The sequence below is a fragment of the Galeopterus variegatus genome, unplaced genomic scaffold, assembly GCF_000696425.1.
Source record: "Galeopterus variegatus unplaced genomic scaffold, G_variegatus-3.0.2 Scaffold153, whole genome shotgun sequence".
Lineage (NCBI taxonomy): Eukaryota > Metazoa > Chordata > Mammalia > Dermoptera > Cynocephalidae > Galeopterus > Galeopterus variegatus.
The window spans coordinates 545,502-564,191 of record NW_007726264.1 but is presented as its reverse complement, the minus strand read 5'-3'; the positions used below and the strand labels follow the sequence as shown (position 1 = coordinate 564,191).

General features: G+C 36.1%; 1 protein-coding gene across 2 annotated transcripts in view; it reads right to left on the bottom strand.

The window, feature by feature from the left end:
- The window catches only part of RELN (reelin), a 472,813-nt gene that overhangs the window by 158,781 nt on the left and 295,342 nt on the right, over nt 1-18,690 (bottom strand). For both annotated transcript variants that reach the window (XM_008592225.1, XM_008592230.1), the window contains exon 12: nt 8,593-8,744. In XM_008592225.1, the coding sequence (XP_008590447.1) occupies nt 8,593-8,744 (152 nt within the window). The remainder of the gene's footprint in view (nt 1-8,592; nt 8,745-18,690) is intronic.

Here is an 18,690-nt window from a genome sequence, read left to right as displayed (position 1 = left end):
ATTGATTATGGTTTTAAAACAATGTGGTGATTTACTGCATCAAAGACTCCTGCAGTAGTGTTATTCAAACTGCTGCATGTAATATCTTTAATATTTAAGAACATTTTTGTATTTTTTTTTGTCTTTTTTTGTGACCAGTAAGGGGATCGCAACCCTTGGCTTGGTGTTGTCCGCACCGCACTCAGCCAGTGAACGCACTGGCCATCCCTATATAGGATTCGAACCCACGGTGGAAGCACTGCTGCGCTCCCAGCGCCGCACTCTCCTGAGTGAGCCATGGGGTTGGCCCCATATATTTGTATTTTAAATGCAGTTCATTTTTACATTTTTCATTTTTACATTTGATTGTCAAAAGGTACAGAGAGTATTTTATTTCCTATCACTCTACTTTACAATCATATGAAACAATATGCCATTAAAACTGAAAGGTAATTAAAATCATCCTGATGATGAAACTGCATAACAGAGTAGGTACCTGAAGCCCGAGATCATTCAACTAACTGGTGGAAGTGTCAGGAGTAGATGTTATCTTTTAACCTTTGACCCTCTATTCTTTTCACCACTGCATCCTGTTAATAATTCTTGCTATTGCTGGCTTCTATAAACTGTCTGTGTAACCTGGATTTTAAAGGATGACACATCTAACTAGAAGCCTCTCCCTATCTGCTGTTATCCTCACAACAGCACCAACCATAACAGCAAGAGTGTGGATATGCACATGTATTTCCTAGAAAATATTCTATCCTCAAGGTCCAAAATTTATAACATGAGTTTTTTTTTTATTATTATCTTTCTAAAAAAATTCCTTTAGGTCTTAAATCAACCACACCAATGTTAATTTTTATCTAAGGCAATTGCTGTTGCTAATACTCCATGGTGACAGTAAGGCAACCTCAAAACTCTAGAAAATGGTTACCCTGTAAAAATGGTTAAACTAGTAAAATCAATAAATCATAGTTGAGACTCATCATCTGCACAAATAAACCAAGAAAGTGTCAACTGTTGTAAATGTCTGGCTCAAACTCAACCTGGGTAATTGGGTCTGATCTTGGGGAGAAATGACTGATACATGATGTTAAGTAAGAAAGCTAGAAGTTAATCAGAACAAGAAAGTTCATAATAATGGAAGGAATATTAGCCAAGAAAGAATGATATTAGAGAGCAAGACTTTGATAGAATGTCCATACACTGGGCAGGAATAGAGGGATTCTTGATGACCAAGGCAAATCGTGAGGATTTATTTGACAAGATGTGTCTTTCAGTATAGAAGGCTACAACAGGCTATCATACCTCTGGAACTCCTGCCATTAAAATTACTCGGTGATAGATATATCTGCTCTGATTCCTAAACACTGACTATTCCTTCATGCTTAGTGGTTAAAATTTTCATAGCCTATTAATGAGAATTCTGATTTATCTGTAACCCTTCTCTAAGCTTACAGCATGAGCCAGTCCCCAAGATCCCAGCTCTGCGGTCATTAAGAAAACTGATTTTCTTTTTTGTTTTTGCTTGTCCAACATGGTCCTTATTGTAGGACTGGTTTAAGAATATGAATAAAAAAGAAATTAGAGGTAATTTTAATGTCGGAGGAAGGAAATTGCTTTGATGATATTCACATTTGAACAGCTTTTCTTCAGAGGATGCTCCCTTGGAGTCATTTACCAGTATATATGGTGCTGGAAACCACTGTGTTGGGCTTGGTAAAGAAGAGGATGAATTTCAGATTTCTCAGAGTGGCTGAAAAGTATGGTGATGTCACAGAAAGTAGAGAGGAAGTCACAGAAAGGGAAGCCAGAAATCTGTACATAATCCTTCCTAAATTCTTGGCTGCCCCTTGAGCTATTCAAGTATGTAGAAAACACCAAAGAGCCCAAGGACATAGAGCAACTGGAAGGGTAAAGGAACTGGCAAGATTCTGTAAGAAATAGGAAAGACAGAGCTGCTGATGGAGTTCTGTTAACTTACAGCAGCTTGGTAAACATTTCTAATTTTTTCTTAAAACCCCCAAAGTTGAAACTTTTGATACTGCACAGGATGAAATTAAAACATTCCACTCTACAGTATTTGCTAATTACAACAAAACCTTCTACAAAACTAAAAAACTAAATGACACAAGTCTCTGAATGCTGAAGAAATTAAGTCAAACAGACTAGGTAACTTAAAACAAAAGGAATAAACTTATAATGAGTTCAAAAAAAAAAAAAAAAAAAAGAACATGGATTGCCTAGGCCAATAGGTTTTTTTGTTTTTGTTTTGTTTTACAATAGACCCACAAGGTCAAATCCATAGCACAAACAGCTTACCCAGGTACTGGCAGTTGATATGTTCACTCTTATATTTTTAATTGACACACAATAATTATATATATTTATGGAGTACAGTGTGGTATTAATGTGTAATGACCTATAAACCTGAGACCTGCACAGTTGATTGTAGTGACCCCATTAAGTTCACCTATAGGGCCCATCCTGATTGGTCAGCTGTCTTATTTATATAACACGCCTTATTTCAACTTCCTAAATGTAATAATTTTCAATGAACTAAATTAATAATTTAAATAATAGATGGTTTATATTTGTATTTGGAAATACACTATTGGAATTATGTTGTGCAAATATTCTTAATTAAATTTTACTAGGTTAATTCTAAAATTATTTGGCATATCTGAGCATACACCAGTGGAAACAACCCAAGAAGTTGTCTTGATGGCAGAGAAGCCAGTGTCTGACTTGAAAACTAAGCTCCTTAGTCTTGAAAACTAAGACAGTCTGCGGAAGGCCAAAGAATCTGGGAGGAGCCTGTTACTAGAGCATCTGGCTGAGCCAGGAAAGGTGGAGTTCGGCACACGTTCTCATTCACTTCCTACAGCAGCTCACAGGGTTCACAGGACAGCAGTGAGTTGCAGGATGGAGCCATGAGAAATTAGCCTCCACATGTCGTCTAAAAGTTTCTGGTAGTAAAATGACTATCCCAGCTCATGACATGCTGCTTTTATATTCTAGTCACTTGTGAGAAAATCTGCCTAATAACTTTGTTGAATCCCAAGGAAATTTATAGTTTTTCAGTTTGACAATGATTTGATGCTGCAAATGGTAATTGATACTGTCCGGACCAGGGGTTTTTTGGAGTGCCAGACTCTTAGAGTATTAATAACTTAAGAGTAATATCTTCTTTTTATTGAGCACTTACTAATTGCCATGCACCATGTACAATTAAGTGCAAGCATTATCTCTTTTCATCTCATAACAGAGTTTTCAGGTACGTATTAATATATATCCACTTTACTGATAGTAAAACTGAGGCCAAGAGAGGTTATATAATGTGCCCATATTCTCAAACTATAGCCTATATTTAATGTTATTCTATATGACTTCAAACCTTTACAACCACTGAGTAGGTAGGTCTTGGACAATGGTATTGGTAAAGCACTGAAATCTGGCATGTTAGATATGTTAGGCATATGTAACTTGGCATATTATAAATATTTACTGGGTTGAGTAATCTGAACTGAGAATACAGAAGTCAGATGTAGTGTTAATGTAGTCACATCCTAATAGATGTCTGATGTTCAAGAGCAATCTGTAGAAAAAAATCTTATGATTTGATATTTATATCATGCTTTTTAGCATTTCATTATGTACATTAGTTTTATAATAAATTTAGTTAGTAAAGCCATTCTAAATGATGGTCTCTGGGGAAAGATCCACATGAAAACTAAATTCCCTTCTTGAAAACGCAACTATTGTATTAGCAGTGAACACATATTAAAGACTTACCAAAAAAGAACAAAACAGGAGAAAGGTCACAGTCGGTGTAGGTTTATTTAGTGCACCGTACCTAACCACAGGAACTGAACTATCAGCTCTCTCTAATTTCATTAATTTGTTCCTGGTAACTCCTCTCTGCTCTCTTAAGAACAGTTTGTGAACTATGCCTGCCCTTCAGAGAGAACTGAAGTACACGTGGGAGTCTCATCCAGCCCAGAATGGCAGAAGAAGAAAGTCCTAAAGGAACCAAGACATTAAAATGATGACAGTCTTTATCTGAAAGATCACTCTGGGGGCAATTTATCAGTTCTGCGAAGTTTCAGTGACAGCAGCTACTGCAGGAAGACAGGGAGTCTGCTTCAGTTTTACAGCCCTTTGATGCTTTGTGGCACGTCTTGACTCAGGGGACCTTTTGTACAGCAATTAATGTACATAATGATTTCAATAAAAACTAGATGGATGGTCATTTTTTAAAAAAACTTTTTTGTTTTTCTTATTCTTTTTTTCTTCAATATTATTTATATTTATTTTTGTGGGGTACAGTATTTTTTGTTTGTGGCTGGATGGTAAGTGGATCCAAACCCATGACCTTGGTGTTATAAGGCTCTGCTCTAACCAATGGTCAGTTTTAAAATATTTTAAATGCTATTTTAAGTAGCTTTTAAGATATTTATATTAGGAAAGTGATTTTGTGGAAAATTTACCATTTGCAGGATATTAGGCAAATAAGCCTTGACTTCAAAAAAATTTGCAATTTAGTGAGGAAAATGAGACTAATATATATGAAAAAAATGATAACCAGCAGTGGACTGTGTTCTGCTGCCATTAATTGCAGCAAAAATTCAGCAAAAAAGAGATACAAGTGTGAGCTAAAAGAGCTGGGAACACAGCAGATGCTCAGTAAATATTTGCTGTAGGAATATAAGTCAATGAATGAGTGATGTCTGTTAGGTTATTTTTGTCTTGTTTACTGCATTCTGGCTCCAAGAACAGTGCTGGACACCGTTCTCAATGAATTTGTGTTGAATAAATCAATGTATGAATGAAGGAAATAGACCTCAAACTGAACTTTGAAAGGTGAGTAAGTTTTCCAGAAATGGTAGTCACAGCTGATTGATATGAACCAAGTACAGAACGTATCACAGATAGAGCCTGAGAGGAAGGGAGTGTGATCTAGACTAGATTAACAATCAGCCACTGATTTTCCTAAGGCACCTTACTTAGTGAGGGGTTACTTATAAACTGTCTTTCATCTTAAATCTCTTCCCATATTGCTTTCTTCCCCACTAAGTAACTAAGTTTTAAAGTCTTTTCCATAGGTCTGGTTTTACCCTATCCTACCTACCTTACCTTACCTTACAGTATCCTATCTTATCCTATCCTTACTTATCCTATCCTGTCCTGTCCTATCCTATCCTAAATATACTTTCCTTAGATGCTGCTGTTTTCTCAAGATCCAGACTCCATTTCTTTTCTTCTCTCTGTTGATGAACTTCCTGAAGGAGCAGTCCTCTTTCAGTGACATATGTCTTTATTTGTTTTTAACCCCACGTACTTTGACTTCCCAGGCACCACACTGTTGGGAATGCTGTCTCCCAAGTCACTGGTGGCCTCTCAGCCCTCATCCTGGTTGACTTTTCCCTCTGTGGCACTCTCTACACTGCTGATCACCTCTCTGTCATCCCACCCGGAGCCACTCTTGTCCTTCCTTCTTTAACTTCGAATGACACCTTCCTCTCACCTCTGTTTATGTCCTTTCTCAGTGTCCTTTGTCTCATCTTTTTTCCCTCTATGTACACCTAGGTGAGGGTTTTCCCTGAGAATTTTCATGTCTTATGCTACCTTCTGCTTGGGAGAACACAGCAACTCCAGCAGCTCCAGTTATCACATGTATGCTGATGATTTTCAAATCTGATTCAAACCTTGAATAGAATTTCTACTTTAACATGGCATTCCAGAGACCTCGATCTTAACATATCTAATATCAATATCTTGTTTTTTACACTTGCCTTTTAAAAAATTTTCCTATTGTAGGAAATGGCACTATTCTTTTGGTCACCCAAAAGAGAAATATTTATTAATTAGTAAGTATTGACAATGAGAGAAAAATTAATTTGAATGAGCCCAAAGAAGGACTTTATGTCACATAAAAGCATTTCAATTTAATTTAAAGAGTAAGGAATTTAAAAAGTAAGAGTATCTGTGTTCTCTCCAATACTGTTCTCATAATGCCCCATAGTCCAGTGGGTGCCAATTTCAGTGGGTTCCATCTCTTCAGTTATCCCATCTCTGCTCCCTCTTTACATTACCACATCACTGCCTTGATCCTTTTATTGCTTGGACTAGTGCAATAGCCTCCTAACCTAGGGTTGTCAAATAAAATGCATTGCATTGAAAATATATAAAAAATTGAAATTACCTGAATAATAAATTATCTGAAATTCAAATTTTTTTTTTCCTTTTTGTCTCTTTTTTCGTGTCCGGCAACGGGATCGCAACCCTCGGTGCTGTGCCCTCACCTCGCTCAGCCAGTGAGCGGGAACCGGTCTGTATGTGGGATCCAAACCCTCGGCGGGAGCGCCGCCGCGCTCCCAAGCGGCGCACTGTAGCAGTGCGCCACCGGGCCAGCCCCCTGAAATTCAAATTTAACTAAGCTGTATTTTTTTCTTTTTTGGGGCTAAATCTGGCAACACTATCCTAATTGATCTCTGTCTTCTAATTTTTGATCGTTTCAGTCTTTACTTCACACTCCTGCCAGAATTATCTCTGTAAATACAGGTGATAATGAATAACAGAACAGGAATCCCCTGATGGCTCCACGCTACCTAGAGAAAGAGAATCCAAATTCCTTATGATAGAATTAAAGAAAATCACTGCTCTGGCTCCAATTTGCTTTTCTAGCTCCATCTTACATGCTTCCATTCATTTATATTGGGAAAATCACCCAGCCCCAAACATATCATACATCTTTATTCTTGTGTCTTTTTTCCAAATGGCTCAGTTTGGAATTCTCTTCTTCCCTTAAATGTAAATCATGCCTATCCTTCAAGGCTGAGTTCAAATGCCATCCCCTTAGTGAAGCTTTGCCCTAATCCCTCCACTGTGATCACCCACAGCTTTCTCTGCACATTCACAGCATTTTCATTCCATTACTGCACACTGCATTCTCTCTTATAGTTTGATGTTACTAGTGGGTAGGGACTGTAAGTAATTTTTATATCAATAACAAGGGAAATATATTGAGTTTAACTATTTATTGGGTACTATTTTCAATGCTTTGCATGTATTACCTCATTTGACCAGCAACTCTCTGATTTTGGAACCATTATGTTCCCTAATGGTATTCCCCATATGTCCTAGATTAGGGCTTTATATTCAACAGGCATTCCTTACTTTTAAAATTAAATTCAAATGCTTTTATGTGAGATAAAGTCCTTCTTTGGGGTCATTCAAATTAATTTTTCTTTCATAGTCAATACTTATTAATTAATAATTTGCTTTGTTCCAGAAAGAATTAAAGATAATTTATTATTCAAAGGCACTTGCATAAAGGAACTTATATGATGACTTAATCTCATATAAATACACTGAACAGAATTGATTCAGTATAAAAACATCAAGAATTCAAACATATTATGTCAAAAATTGTAAAAAGGGAAAAAAACTTAAATTAGACTGGCATACTAAATGTTTATAACAACTTTTTTTTTTTTTGGTTTAAGGCTTTCTAGGAATCACTTTTAATAAAATGAGAACCAGTTTAAATCTTAATTATTTAAAGGAAATGAGCTCTGAGCCTTTAAATATGCAAACTATTTCAGAGTCAAGGTAAAGATAATGTGAGACTGCATTATTTTATTTTATATCCACAACTTCTCTGTTATCAAATAGATCATTATTGCAAATGAGTTAGCATCACGCAGGTAATATGCTTGAGAGCATGCCACAGGCTGAGTTTTATCATGCAACCTTGAGCTGTATGATTATCAAGTAGGTGAAGTGAGGAGTGTGACAGAAATACAAAGCCCGCGCTTTAGCCTAGACTCAGGGGACCTGTTTGTCCTGATGAACTGACATCCTTGCTCATAAGTTCAAAATTAGACATTGTTTATTTCCTGTTTCACTTCCAGATGTTGCCTGGGCTTTTCCAGTCACTCAACAAAGAAGACATGTGACATCTTCTCACACTTCTGCAATGACATCAATGAAAGAATATGTAACTGTGGCTCTTGTTGACTGAAAGGATAAATTTGGTAGGTCACAAATTTCAACCCCCTAATTCCTCTTTGTATATTTTTCCAACCTTATTTATTTGTTCTAAAATAATTTGTAGAAAAATATGTCTTATAAACATATTAGTTACAAACATATTAGAAGATAGAGAGTATTACTAAGGGGTTATAAACCTGCTTCCCTCTCAGCTTCCCACAACAACAGCATTAGGCAATGATGACATATCTACAAAAATAAAGACTAACCTTGATGACTATTTTTTGGGGTAAGCTGGAGGCTGTGGACAAAGGAATTGTTTTGTTCTTAGCTTCGCTCCCATTGTCTTTTCAGCTATGGCCATCAAGAGAGAGATGGAAGGAAGGCATTATGGTCCTTTGTCTTCAGCATGCCAAGATTAGCTCTCTACGTGATGGTTCCTGCAGGGCTGGCCTGCAGCAGGGCTGAGCACCACAGGTTTTGCTTTGTCAACAGGCTCATATTTCATGAATTTTCATTTTATTGGTAGACAATAGACAATCTTAGTTCTTCAAGAATAGGTGCTGGCCTAGAATCTGCACCAAGGCCAAAAAAGTTTGTTCAGAATATACCTACCCATAACGAAGTAAAACCTCAGGTTTCCATAATCGGTAGTGTCCATGTACGGAGTGCATAATTTCCTCTCTCCGTCTTTGAGGAAGACCATTGATAAACCAGATTCTATTGTTCCACATTCTGTACCAATGACAGCTCCCAAGATGTCCCATCTTTAAAAAAATGAGAATCATTAAGAGTTCAAATATTAAGTCATTTACTTATTAATGAATCATTGTTGAATAAAGATATAGCGCTACAGATTTTAGAAATTTAAAAATTACATTCAGTTATAGTACTCCTGTAGAATGACAAATTTAATCAATACTATACGTAGTGTGTCTACTATGTGATCAGAGTCATGCTGCAGACAGACAGTCTTTACTCTTCAAGTATTTACAGTTGAGTTGGGGAATAAAATTTGAACTAAGAAAACAGTGAACCACAAAAGCCAGTATCATAATATAAATAATTTTGGTGTTTTGCACATTGAATAAAACAATTATAGAATGAAAAGCCATAAGAGCTGGCAAAAGTCTAGGAAGTTTTCAAAAAGCAGGTGGGATTTAAGCTTGGTCCTGTTAAATAGGTACTGGAAATCTAGAAGAAAATAAAAATAGCTATCTTTTAATGAGTGCTAACTATGTACTAGTTATTTTTCTAGGTATTTTGCACTAAGCTCATTTAATTTTCACAGTAACCCTAGGAGACAGTCATTATTACTGTCCCAATTTTAGATGAAGAAACTAAGATGCAGAGACGTTAAGGACAGCTAGCAAAGATAGGGACAAAGTTGAAATCCATGCAGCCTGACTCCAAAGCCTGTGCTTTTATCATGATCATATACTGTATTTAGGGCTGATGAAATCATGTGAATATAGGCTAAGAAATGGGGATGACACTGGCACTATTAACAGTGCAGATATCAGCAGACCTTGGTGGTTGGGGAATAGTAAAAAATACATTTGAATAGTAAAGTGGAACCAATCCATGGAGAGTTCACAGAGACGAGTTCAGACTACATGCAGGAGACATCAGAGTGCAAATATATTATAAAGTGCAAATATGATTATGTCTCTCATTTGCTTAAGGTTCTTCAGTTTCCCATTGCCATCTGGACAAATTCCAAACTCCTTAATGTAGAATATCAAGAATACAAGGTCCTTTTTGGCCTGGCTCAAGAACACATTTCTGGCCCTGCTTCTCTGGATACTCCATGCCTCTCCCTGTGTTATACAAAACTCTAGCCATATAAAGATGCTCCTCGACTTAGAATGGGGTTACATCCTACGTTGAAGATATCATAAGTTGAAAACGCACCTAAACTACCGAACATCATAGCTTAGTCTAGCCTATCTTAAACATGCTCAGGACACTTACATTAGCATAATGCGCAAATCGTCAAACACAAAGTCAAGTTGATAATAAAGTGCTCAATATCTCATGTAATTTATTGAATCTTGTACTGAAAGTGAAAAACAGAATGGTTGTATGGGTACTCGAAGTATGGTTTCCACTGAATGTGTTTTGCTTTCACATCATCATAAAGATAAAGACATTTTTAAGTTGAACCATGGTAAGTCGGGACCACCTGTAATGTGAATTCAAAGTTACTAAAACATTTTCTGTCAGGCCTCTGAATCTTTATTTACTGTCTCCTGAGCAAACTCAGAGTCATTCTTCAAAATATCCTTTAAATATAGATTACCCTTCTGCAAAGCATTTCCCAAACTTCCTAGCTCTTAGCCAACTCCGACTGAGCTGAGTCTTCCTTTGTAATCCCATTTCTCACAGTACATTGCCATTATTTCTTTATATGCCTTTCTTTGTCCCTGATGTGTCCTCCTAAGACAGGATCTGTGTCTTATTTTTATATATTTAGTAACTAGACCGGTGTCTTGTACCCAGTAGATGCTCAATAATTCTTGTCGAATGATGAAAGCATTAAAAGTTTCCAGATCCAGAGAGTAAACAAAACTTGACCCCATGTCCTGCCTGGATCCCATCCTCCCTTTCCTCTGCCTTCTGTAGCCTCATCCCTGCCCTATCCTACAAGACAATTCATACCCTTGGCACAGAGCAGGAAAGCAGTCCCTCCTGCCCTCTCCCCACACATCTGGCAGGTCTGACCACAACTCCCACCCTCGTATTGGTGATCTGATCTTTAGGTTACAAAGTCCCCTTGTGCCTGGTCTTCATTCCTGGAGCCACTATTGCTGCCTGGTTTGGGCTCTGGGACCCCTGTCACCTTAAAGTCATAGCTCTGATGGTTCAGATGCTTCTGCTCCTTAGATCGCCACTAAACCATCTGCCTATCTGGAAAACCCCAGAATGACCACCCAGGCTTTAGCTTCTCCATCAGCCTTGACCCTGGGCACACACTTTAAATGTCCAATATATTCAGAGAAGTCTTTGTGTTTAGATCTCTTTTCAAGATTCACGGGCCTAAATGAGTTGTCTTTATATAGAGTCCTGGCCTATACTGCTTCTCCTCTTACCCATCGTCTTTCTCCACCCCCTGCCAATCTATCTGATTCCTTTGTCCCCTCACCTCCTCAAGTTCGACCCATCTGTTGCCACCCAAGTCTTGGTTTTGTCAGCGAGAGGTGAAAAGAAGGCAGTAAATCAAAGATAGCTGAGAGGCCAGAGCAATAGCCCATTCAAGAGGACTTTGAAATTACTCAGAGAAAACTTGTAACACATTCTGGGTATAACAGAAATGAGAGACTGTGTTTTGGGGGAATGACCATAAACTTTTGATGGTCATTTAGATCATTTCTATTATTATTTTTTTTGTTACTACTAACGATGCTGCATTCGGTTCCTGTGTAGGTGTTTACATAGACATGAGGGAGTCCCCCAGCAACCCTTCTCAATCGCTTTCTGAGAGAAATGAGACCTAATGCCCTATGGCATTTATTGTATTAGTGAATTATTCTTTCTCCTTTGCATCTAGAATGGTACTAGCTACTTCTGCCTTAGGAGAATTGAGAAAGTAGTCTCTCAGATAATTTTCAGTGTACTGGGAATCTCAGGTAAGAGAAGCTGCAAGGGTATATATCTGGAAATGAAATTGCTGGGCAATATGGTACTTCATCATTACCCTTCAAAATACTTGGATAAATTTGTGCTCCCACCAGGAGGGTATAAGATTTCATCACTTGGTTTTGTCAAACTTTAAAAATTTGGCCTATTAGATGGGTATAAAATTTTATCTCACTTTTGCATTTCCAAGATCACTAGTAAGGTTGAACACCTTTTCATATATTTATTGACCAGCTGGAATTGCTCTTCTCTGAGTTGTCTACTTATGTCCTTTCTTCATTTTCTATTAGGATCTCTCTCTTTTTCTCTCACATCTTTATGATTTGAATTCTTTATATATTCTAAATAGTAATCTTTTCTTGGCTATATATATTATATATTTTTTACTTTGCTTATGTGTCTTTGGATGTATTGAAGAGTTTGAATTCTTTTTCTTTGCCTCTTTTTTTTTTTTTAAACCAGTAAGGGTATCGCAACCCTCGGCTCGATGTCGTCTGCCCCACGCTCAGCCAGTGAGTGCACCAGCCGTCCCTATATAGGATCCGAACCCGCGGCCTCAGCGCTACCAGCGCCACACTCTTCTGAGTGAGCCACGGGGCGGGCCCGAGTTTTAATTCTAATATAGTGGAATTTATCTATATTTTCTTTATGGTTTGTGTCTTTTTTTCTGTAATAAACCCTTCCTTACCTTGAGATAACAGAGATATCCCCCCACATGTTTTTCTTAAAGTTTTATAGCTTTGTTTTTTGAATTTAGGTGGTTTTAATTCACCCGAAATTGATTTGGGGGTAAGAAATGAAGTTGAGATCGAATTTTATTTTTTCTATACAGATAACCAGTTGTCCCAGCACCATTAACCATTTCTCCCAGTGACTGGTAATTCCACTTCTGTCATATAACAATCTCCTATAAACGTGGGTCTGTTTCCAGGCTCCCTCTTGTTTCCCATTAGCCTATGTCTATCTCTGTGCCAAAACCAAACTGTTTTAATTACCATATCTACATAATAACTCTTGATAGCTGTGCCCCACCCCCTGCTCCACCTTTTATCTCCTCACAACTGTCTTGGCTACTCTTGTCCTTGTTTGCTCTTCCAAATGAATATTAGAAAGAACTCTGTTGAGTTCCATGCAAAACCCTGCTTGAATCTTGGTAAGAATCCACTGTCTCTGTCGTTACTGATAAGAAGTTATCCATTTCATTGTTGCTCCTTTGTAAATAATCTGTCTTTTTTCTGATTGCTTTTTTTTTCTTTGTCTTTGGTATTCTGAAAGTTAATTGCAGTGTATGTAACTGTGGTTTATTTTATTTATTCTTTTGGGAGTTGGCATGCCCATTCAGAGCTTTAATTAGATCTGTAAGAACATAAGTCACTCTCTTTTCAAATATTAACTCTCTCCCATTCTTTCTATATTTTTTCTGGAACTTCTACTGGACCTGTGTTGGAGTTTCATATCCTATTCTCCATGTCTTTCACTCTCTCATTAATCTTTATTTCTTTCTATATTGCATTCTGTGCCATTTTCTCAGATCTATGTTTGCTCAGCATACTAATTCTCTCTTCAGTTCTTTCTTATTTTTTTTTTGTGCCTATATAGTGAATATTTAATTTCGTGACTGCATTTTTCATTTTTAAAAGTTCTCTTTGGTGCTTTTTAACATCTTCTCGTTCTTTTTTCCATAAATCCTCTTTCAAAATGGCTTCTATTCCTTTTTAGAAAACCTTTTAAATCATGTAATTATATTTATTTCATGTCTCTCTTGTTTCTCTTTTATATCAATTACTGGATGCACTTATTTTCCTGTTTGCCATATTTGCTGACTGTCCTTTTTGGTAGATCATAAAAATCATATAGATTATAATTCTTGTTATAAGTTCATCTTTAATGGATTTATTTCCAGTGTGAATTCCACACACTTTGTGTATTAGAAATATTTCTACAGAGGGGTTTTGCCTTTGTGATTGTGAGCACCTTGGAGCTTCCATGGTCTTAAATTGGTTTTCCATTAATTTGTCAGTTTAGAATTTTCCCATCATCTAGGTGGGGCCGACCCGGTGGTGCACTGCTACAGTGCACCGCTTGGGAGTGCCGTGGCGCTCCCGCCGAGGGTTCGGATCCCACATACAGACCGGTTCCCGCTCACTGGCTGAGCGAGGTGTGGGAGCAACATCGAGGGTTGCGATCCCGTTGCCGGTCCTGGTCCAGTACGGGCGCGACACTGAGGGTTGCGATCCGTTGCCAGACACGAAAAAAAAAAAAAAAAAGAATTTTCCCATCATCTAGGTGAAATGAATGTGAATTTTACATTTGTTTGGAGTCTCCATTCTCGTGGGAGATTTTTCTCCCCCTTGAATAGATGAGAGGAGTTGTCATCCTAACTACGTCTTTATGGAGGTGGAGTTCTTCAGGGTCCCAGATTGATACAAGAACATCAGTTCCAGCTGCCATCTGCCAAGGATCCTGTGTAGGTATTTTAACCCTAATCTTTAGTCTTAGATTATATCTGGGTCTGGTGTAACCTGAACTATCTAAGTTTTAGTTAAAGGGCTTATCATTCAGGTTTTCACTTTCCCTTTGCTTCTGGCATCTGCTCATTTGCTCCCCCATGCAGGCCTATGTACTGAAGAAAATGGTCATACTTTATCCAACATTTCTGTGGGTTTGTAGAGGGAAAGGGATTGCATGGGCTCAGACAGACTTGTCACAACTTCAGATTTTCATCCAGCTGGTACTATTAACAAGCTAGGGAACTAAAAGAGATAAACTAATTAGTGAATTTTAGGCCCTCATTTAATTATGTAATCAGGGGAGTTAACATAACAAATTAAAGACCTGTGTCATCTTTCAGATCAGCGAGGTCCTCTTTTCAAGTAAAACTCATTTTTAAAAAATGTTAAATAATCAGTTTTTAAACATAGGCTTGTTATCAACTCTTCCACTTGTATTCAAATATTCAAATTATATATGACGGTATTTCAAAAAGTTCATGGAAAAATGTAATTAAAAGATAATGCAAATCTTTCCATGAACTATTTTGAAGACCCCTCATATTTTGTGTCCTTGGTGACTTTATTGTAAAAAAGCAATTTCACAAATAAAAAAAAAATTGTTAGTTGCCAAATATTAACAGTTCTATTAAGGTATGGAGATATGTTCCTTTCTGAATAATAAATATGATGATTATTAGCCATAATTTCCCCCATCCAAAGCTTTTGAGATATTGAAAACTATCTCTAAGCAATGTATTTATGCCACAGGCTCATTTCTCAATAGATGGGCTTTAGTTCCATCAAATTTCATTAAGCAGTCAAACTTTGCAGGAAATCAATCTGTGCAAATAGAATTACAGCTATTTTAGATAACATGTTTAACCATTCTAGTTTTAAAAAATGTTATATTTATTCCTACCACAAAGCTTATCAACTGTAGTTGACTACTGAATTCTGTTTTCAAAGCAAAGACTATTCAGGAAGATAATTTTTAGAAATACCATAAAAATAATTTACAACTATAATATCACACATTTGGTAACAGATATGGAAGATGATATGTGAATCATTAAAAACTGTATTATGTAATAATATACACATAACGTTATGATTTTTATGGTTTATTTTATGAGTTTCATATTTAATATTTTGAATTTGTGTTTAATATTTTAAAATTTAAATATTTAAACTTTAAAAACTCTTATTTTTCCTTAGTATTTATTTCTGATCATTGCTATTTCGGCTTTTGTCATTCACACCAGTAACTTCCCTATATATGGAGGAAACTGGGACACACAGAGGTAAATGGCTTCCTAAAGCGAACCTCCTGTTTGATTCTAAAACTGAGACCTTCAGTTTCTCAGTTCACTGTTATTTTAATAGAGTTCTAAAGAGAGTACTATGCCAGGATGATTACGTCAAACCATCCCAGTTTATAATAGATTTGGGGGCCAAAATCTTAGCAAATTTTTTGTTTGTTTGTTTGTTTTGTTTTGTTTTGTGTATTTTAACAGATTATATCAATCATTCAAGGAGCACAAGGAATAACTTTATAAAACAGCTCTTAATAGTATTGGATCATTCGTAAATTAACAAGGACACTCTTGACGTGTACATGAAAATTTCACCTGGTTCATTGGTCTTTTACTTGCTCCATTTATCCCAATTAAACCACTCAGCCTACTGATCCACACGCAAGTTAAGGTTATAAATGATGCAGATGATGACTCCTTTTAGACATCTATCTGCTTTAGAGGATTTTTAAAGCGAAAAAATAAATTGAAAAAGAGCCTGCTGTTCAAGTGAGAAATAAGATTAGTAGTCATTCTCTCTTAACTATTTGTTGTAAATAACTTTTCTAGATTAATCTAAGTGAGTTATGTTTACAACTTCTACCACAGACAAAGCTGTGTGAGATATGATTCGAAATGTATATCTATTTTCAATCTTTATTTTAAAGTCTAACATATCCAATTTTACTCTCAGTTAGTCTTTATTTCTCCCATTCTAATTGTTGGAAGATAACAGAAGTGAACTGATTTTCTTTAGGAACCCAAATATTTCTAATCATGTGAAATGGAAAGTTTAGTCTACTTTGAAGAGAAAGAAGCAGACAGAAATCTGCTCTTCTAAATTTTTCAAAATTTACCTTTTGTAAAAGTCCGATTGCTTTGAATAAATTACCTGAATTTTTATTAACAATTCAGTAGGAGTCTGTTATAGCACAAGCTCATTCTTTCATGAACTGATTCAAGCATGGTTGGAGGCAAAGTATCCTATAGGTTCCCAGAGCTCCGTCAGCTACTGAGGGGCTTCAGAAAGCCTTTTGCCTCCTGGGACTTCAGTTTCCATCTAAAAGGTCACAAAGTTGTGATCATTTCCAGTTACAAAAATGATATATTCCATGACTGTTTATGAATATAATAATTACATGAAGTGAAATGATAACATACCCAAATCTTTGAGACCAGCAGTGGTTATCTGAGGAGCCCCAGAGTTTTAGCAATATCTTGGATGGCACAATTTCCATGCAGGAGTGTTACTTCTCTGTGGTTTAAATTATGTTTTCCCCAAGGATATGCAGGTCTGTGTGAACTGCATTTGAAGGAATGTCTGCCTAAGGGGAAGAGGTCTCTACAACATAGCAATTTATATTTATTCTTTTATGACTAATTCTAAAATAAGAAAGCCCCTATCATTTATTATAAATATGGTGGTATCTATTATTTATTACAAAAAGAGTGAGGTGAAGTTGGAGCACACACAAAAAAGTTTTTAATCAATAAAATGCCTGAGGGCATTGCCTAAAGATAGCAAGGTCACAATAATATTTAATTTATATTTTTAAAATAATACTTTCTATTTTTTGTCTCATAAAAAGAGCAAAATTTTTTGTGGGCAAAAATAGTTTAAACAAGTTTCTTAACTGGAAAGCTGATGTTCCTCTCTATCAGCTGTTTTAGAATGCTTTGTGAATAAAATTAATTAAGTTTTAATCAACTCATACTTCAACACTTTTAACAATGATTTATATTCCTTGAAGGGCAATTTGGCAGTAACCATCAAAACTGAAATTGCATAAATGCCTATATGTTTCTCTAATTTTTTGTTTTTCTTTTAGAAATTTAACTTTCAGAAATGCTTTAACAAGTACACAAAAATGTTTATTACAATATTCTTTGTCTATCAACAGGGTTTTGGTTAGATAAACTGGTACACTGCCTTTTTGAAATAATGAGGATTTCTATTTATTGACTAGAAGAGACATTCATAATATCTTAAGTTTTTAAAAATCAGATTGAGGTATAATATGCAAAGTATGACTTTAGGGGTTTTTATTTATTTCTTTTTTTGTTATCATCAAAGAAAAATTTCTGAATAAATATATGCCAGAAAACATTTTAACAGTAAGAAATGAGAATTAGCCTGAGGGGACTTCTGACTTTTACCTTACACATTTGCTTTGCAGTAAGCAAATAATTTCCAGAAAAAAAGAAAAAAGAAAGGCATTCAGTTTACATGTATTATAATCCAGAAAAAAAATTTAAATTGTCTCATTACAGGTTGATGAAAATATTAAGAATATGAACATAGAAAGTAGAGGTGTATATTTTAACCAGAATTTCCCCCTATTTATATTGGCATAAAAGGCACTAAAGGTAATGGAATGTTTCACATTATCTATGAATATTTGTTTTATTATATTCTCCAGAATGTATTAAACTACCTTAAGTTGGTAACTTTAGGTGTGCACTAAGATACGGAACAAAGCCTGGCTATTAGATCCTGTATTTACCAAATTCACAAGGTTTTTCTTTTAAAATCTCATACGAATTCCCTAAAGTTGAAAAAGTTCATTACATTTATAAGGTCTCTATTTGGGATGTATTCTCTGATATTTAATAAGGGATGTGACATAGGTAAAGATTCTTCCACATTCATTTATATTCATGAGGTTTATCTCCAGTACGAGTCCTCTGAAGTCTAGCAAGGTGTACACTTTGACTGAAGCTTCTCCACATTCATGGCATTTATTGGTTTTCCCTCTAGCATGACAGCTTAGGTGAAGGTAAAGGATGAGCTCTGTTCGAAGGTTTCCCTGCATGCACTGCACTTCAAAGATTTTTCTCTTCAATTGGTTCCCCTGTATTTCACTCAAATTCAACTTTTAAAAATATTTTTTATTGAAACATAATTGATTGTACATATCTGTGGGGTACAGCGTTGACTATCAATACCTTTTTGCAATATGTGATGCTCAAATCAGGATAATTAGTATATTCAACCTTCCGCATTGTAATCACTTTTTTTTTTTTCTGGCCAGTTAGCTCACTTGGGAGAGCATGGTGCTAGTAACACCAAGGTCATGGGTTGGGATCCCCATAATGGCCAGCCATCATTTTGTTTTAGGTTTTTATTACATCCATCATGCTTATCTTACTGGGATAACACTAATAAAGAATATTAGTTCAGAATCAGCTTCAGAATGGTTACAAAGAACACAGCTTTCTCATTAATAAGACTGTAATATAACCTAGACTGGAGATTGTTTAGAGAAAATAACTTATTACCTGGGACATTA